At 41.6% G+C, this 4,846-nt stretch overlaps 1 protein-coding gene across 1 annotated transcript; it reads left to right on the top strand.

The window, feature by feature from the left end:
- Nucleotides 1–319: 319 nt before the first annotated feature.
- On the top strand, nucleotides 320–4,344 carry LOC109174259. The gene is made up of 4 exons (XM_019323502.1): nucleotides 320–375; nucleotides 1,047–1,188; nucleotides 2,351–2,881; nucleotides 2,938–4,344. Exons 1-4 carry the CDS (start codon nucleotides 320–322, stop codon nucleotides 4,342–4,344), a joined length of 2,136 nt encoding a protein of 711 aa, XP_019179047.1.
- The last annotated feature ends 502 nt before the right edge of the window (nucleotides 4,345–4,846 follow it).

The following is a 4,846-nucleotide window of genomic DNA, read 5'->3' as shown; positions in this document are numbered from 1 at the left end:
TGTCTACTTATTTATCTCCAATTGATTTTAAGTACAGCATGACAACTAGATAGCTAAAAAAACTTTGTGGTTAATCGTGCTTCATTTACAACAGTCATTGGACGGGTGACCCTGTTTGGCACGCCTAGCTGAACGATAAAAGTTGAAAAGTTAGTACTTAATAAGCTAATAACTAATTAAAATTAAAGTGTTTGATAAACTTAATTGTTGAATTACCTGATAAGTTAAAAATATATAAAAAATATATAAAAGGATAAACTGGTGGCCAATCCTTTGCCTTGGCTGCAGATTGGTTACTTTCGAATTGGCACGGTTGGCGATGGATATCAGCTGGGAATCAACTACAACGACGAATCGCTATATGCTTTTGAATTGGTAAAGGCTGAGTGATCAAAGCCGTATGTTGAACCATCTATCAAAAATTTCGCATTGCATGCAATATGCATTATTAATTAATGAACGTTTAAATAATGACTTTGCTATCCCAAGTTCGGATCCCTTCTCATATGGAAAAATTAATTTGGTCAACACTTTATCCCTAATTAGATTAGTTAAGTGTGAATGAGAATTAATTTAAATATAATACGTACTTAAAGATGTCTCTTATAGTTAGAGTCTATTACAGAGATTTCATGGCTTGAAAAAAAAAAAAAAATAATTAACGTTTAAATAATGGCTTTGCCACCCCGTTATGGAAAGCCTACAGCACATGTATGATGTATCCCATAATTACGTGTAATATAGATATATAATAAATAAAATTTCTTTTTATTTACGAAATATGACTATAATTATTTATAAAATTACTTATATTAATGATCGATAGTGTTTTTTTTTTTAATTTTTAATACAAAGAGCCAATAACACCTTCACTAAGGCTTGAACTCACAACCTTCCAAATGGAAGTCTAACCCGGGTACCATTAGACCACATAATCCTAGTGATTGATAGTATAAATACGCTGCAATGTCCCAAATATGTACAACTCGATGGGTTTGACCGTATTCAGGTCCTTTTACCGTATGCTTGTTGGTTTAAATATATAGGCATATAGCAGCGCAATCTGAGATCAGAGAGTTCCGAGCTAAGGTAGGGTGGGTGAAGATGTCCAAAAAGTCCACCCTCCTTGCATTAAATGTGGTATTTATATGGGAGGAAGGAGACACATGCCGGATCTCGGCATGCTTGGTACGTGTCGCACATGCAGCCGACTAGCACGGGAGCAGCGTTATGATGTCTATGTATTACGATATTCCTAACCAACCACTAAGTGATGTGACTGGCGCAAAGTCGGGAACCAGAGTATCAATTCTCAAGTAGCCTAGCCCAAGGCGAACTTCCCGACCTAAGAAGGTCGGGATCCCCCGAGGTGGAACGGAGTCTAATAATGAAGAGGTGTTTACTCGGGCTTCACACTTAAATCGGGTTGGTTAGTCGTTAAGTTGGTCATGGTCCGGAGCAATACCTCTTAGTGGTCTGACCTAATACAGAGCAAGTATACGATACACGTAGGTAGGAATACTGGGGAAATATTTTCCATAAAGTAGTCCCCTAGTTCATGCCCTAACGTCGACCTGGCAAGGAAGGGTTCAAACTAAAACTCCCGACCAAAATAACTCTCAAAGCCCCTTTTGCTGGGCTAGAATTGATGAGTGCAGTGCAGGTTCACTGGACGAGGCGTGGATCATTGTTCGTGTCCCTGTCGCCAGACACGTGTCAACATATCACTGCTCGTTTAGGGATCCATTCTGAATTTTGAAAATTTTCCCCCTCGCCATCTATAAATATAACGTAGTGGGGGACCAAATTCACGCTTACCCTTCTACGAATTTGAGAGCCTCCCGTGCAAAATCACATGCAAAGGATCTCACACATTCCCTCGATCCATCCAACTTCATTTTCTATTGGCAAAGTACCTTTACTCGACCTAATAATTACTTTAATTTTAAGGGTCTTGTCGGTCTGGCTTTCCCATTCTAAAGTGTCTCCCCCCCCCCCCCCCCCCTCCTCCCCTCCCCGCCCCTCCCCTAACCTCAAGGAGGAGACATGACATATTCAGATGTTTTAAACATCTTCGTAAAACGGATCTTCAGTGTCAGTCCTTCTGTTGTTGAATCTGATCAACCAGTCTTCTGTAGAACAAACCGACACCAAGCTAACCCTATCTTAGTTTGCCATAATAATATTGCCAATTATATGTTGGGGGGTTTTTGAGCAAATAAAACACTAACAAACTCCCCCTTTGGCTATTATTTGGCAAAACAACTCAACTACTTATAAAAACACAAAGGGCTCTTGAGTCAGAAGAGATCTCCCGTTGTTGAGCAGCTGCCAACCCCTATACCTACAGGTTGCCGAGGATGAAACCAGACATCGGCTTGAGATTCTCCGTAACAGGTCAAATACTTTTGATTCCCCTATTGAAATCTCTCCTGATAAGCCTAATGATTTAGTCTCTGATGCTATTCCGTCTGCTGTGCCTACTATTTCTGATAATGTGAATGCGTTAATATCTATGAAATCCTCTGTGTCTGATGATTCCCCCTGCATCCCCTCTACGAAGCCTGAACCTTTGAAGGAAGTTGTTGATGTTGTGTCTGATGAGAATGATAAACCGTCTGATCAGTCCAACAATCTGAGTTTGGTTGTTTACTCTGCTGATCAAGTTGCTCTGTCCCCTTCTGGAATTGCTGCATCTCCAAAAGAACTCTGTCCATCTGAAAATCCCACCGGTTTACCCACAGAAATTGAGGTTGCTGATCCCTCAAGGTCACAAGTTGAGGGTGTTGTTAAAAAAGAACCATATCGTGTGATTCATCCTTCTGAGTCGTCTAGTGAAGACGATAAATTTCTTGCTGAAGTCTATGGCTCACAAGCTCCTGTCTCTAAGCCCCCAACTGTTGAAGCTACTGCAATCCTGATTCAACCACCTTCAAGATTCGTGAAATTACAAATCTGCTTGGAAGTTCCTCTGCTCATGTTTCTGATTCCAGCCACTCTGTGTCTCCAAGCCCTTCTGCTCATTCCCCATCCAAAGAGACAAGAAAATCCAAACGGAAGAGTATCCTTTTGAAAGTGGTTGTGGAATCTAGTGATGACAATCTTGATGTGGTTCAACCTGAGAAGAAGAGAAAGTCTGATGAGTCTGTCCATACTGAATCTAATCCTCCTGTGCAACAAGTGTTCAAGACCCCGCGATCATCTGTCAAGCAAAAAGCACCTGCTGTGGTTCCTACATCTTCTACCCGGAAGGGGAAACCAATTACTCGCTCCAGAGGACAGAGTATTACGCCTGAGGTTCAACCTACTGATGCAAATCCTGATACATCCATCTATAGACCTCAGTTTGTCTCCTCTACTGCTCAAGGAAAATGGTCCACGATGATCCGGAGAGATCTTATTGTTCAGAGGTCTGTTGATGAACACCAGATGAATTCTGTTTGCGACATCTTGCCATTGCTGAGTGAAGTGGGCCTGTTGAAGACTGTTTCCTCCATTTGCCCTTATTCGAAGCTCCTGACTTATGAATTCTACTGTAATCTTAATGAGGAGATTGGCATCCTGACTGGGCCACGACCAATGCAAATCTTCATTCGAGGTAAATGGTATGTCTTCGGCCCTGACATGATAAATGAATATTATGGTTTGAAAGCAGTGCATGAAGAAGCAATCACGGACTGGGATTTGGTGGCAAAGACCCTCACAGGTAGACAAACTGATTCATGGCCTACTGGTGAAAAAGATTATATACCTAGCTCACAGCTCACCTCCAAATATGTCATCTTGCATCATCTTGCTCTTCACAACTGGCTTCCATCGGCTCATTTTCATACGGTCGGGAAGCAATTGACAGGTCTCTTGTTTCGGATTGGATCAAAAATGGCTATTGATTTGGGGGCCTGGATTTATTATCATATACTCACTTTGATCCATCCTCGAGAGCAGAAGGAATGGTTGCCCTTCCCTAATCTGATATTTGGACTTCTAACGACACAGGGCCTTGAGCCAATGCCTAGTGAGGTGATCAGTCCGACTCTGCTGTATACTGTTGATCCCCGTCTTCTGACTGGATGTCACATCCGAGATGTTACGCCGGTGATTGCTCCTTCCACGACTGATGCTGATACAGTGGCTGATGATTCGCCACATGCGAAAGATGTCCAACTCTCTCTTCGTCTAAAGGCCCGGCGGGTATCTAAACTTGAGATTATTCATGGGATCATTTCGAAGCAGCTGACAGGAGCCCGTACTAAGTTGGCTACCGTTCTTCTCCGCTTAAGCTTGACTGAATCTGCTGCTGCTGATGCTGCTAAGTCTGACAGTGTGAACCACTCCGATGCTTGACCGTGCTTTGACTATCATTGGCAAAAAGGGGGAGTGTGGAACTCAGGGGGAATATTTTTGAAGTTTTTGTACCTTCTGGCCCTGTCTGGGCGACTGATTGTGATGGCACCACTACGAAGAATGTTGTTTTGTGCCAGCATGACTTGTATGCTGTTTTTTTTTTAATTTTATTTTATTTTATGTTTTGTAATTAGATCTTTGGTTTTTATGCTTTTACTATCTTCGTCCTATCTAGTTTGTGTTTTATAAGTAGTCGAGTTGTTTTGCCAAATAATAGCCAAAGGGGGAGTTTGTTAGTGTTTTATTTGCTCAAAAAACCCCAACATATAATTGGCAATATTATTATGGCAAACTAAGATAGGGTTAGCTTGGTGTCGGTTTGTTCTACAGAAGACTGGTTGATCAGATTCAACAACAGAAGGACTGACACTGAAGATCTGTTTTACGAAGATGTTTCGTCGTTGCAGAACACGGTTTAAAAAGTCTGTTTTGGAAAGAAGAT

This window comes from Ipomoea nil, unplaced genomic scaffold (assembly GCF_001879475.1).
Source record: "Ipomoea nil cultivar Tokyo-kokei standard unplaced genomic scaffold, Asagao_1.1 scaffold0579, whole genome shotgun sequence".
NCBI lineage: Eukaryota > Viridiplantae > Streptophyta > Magnoliopsida > Solanales > Convolvulaceae > Ipomoea > Ipomoea nil.
The sequence above is the reverse complement of the archived record's forward strand: the minus strand, read 5'-3'. Positions and strand labels throughout refer to the sequence as shown.

Bases quoted from the DNA above. Each gene is read 5' to 3' on its own strand.
- LOC109174259 (XM_019323502.1), top strand. From the start codon at position 320: ATGGATATCAGCTGGGAATCAACTACAACGACGAATCGCTATATGCTT. The intron at 376-1,046 runs GTAAAGGCTGAG...TTAAATATATAG, and splicing joins CGCTATATGCTTTTGAATTG to GCATATAGCAGCGCAATCTG. The intron at 1,189-2,350 runs GTACGTGTCGCA...CTATACCTACAG, and splicing joins GCCGGATCTCGGCATGCTTG to GTTGCCGAGGATGAAACCAG.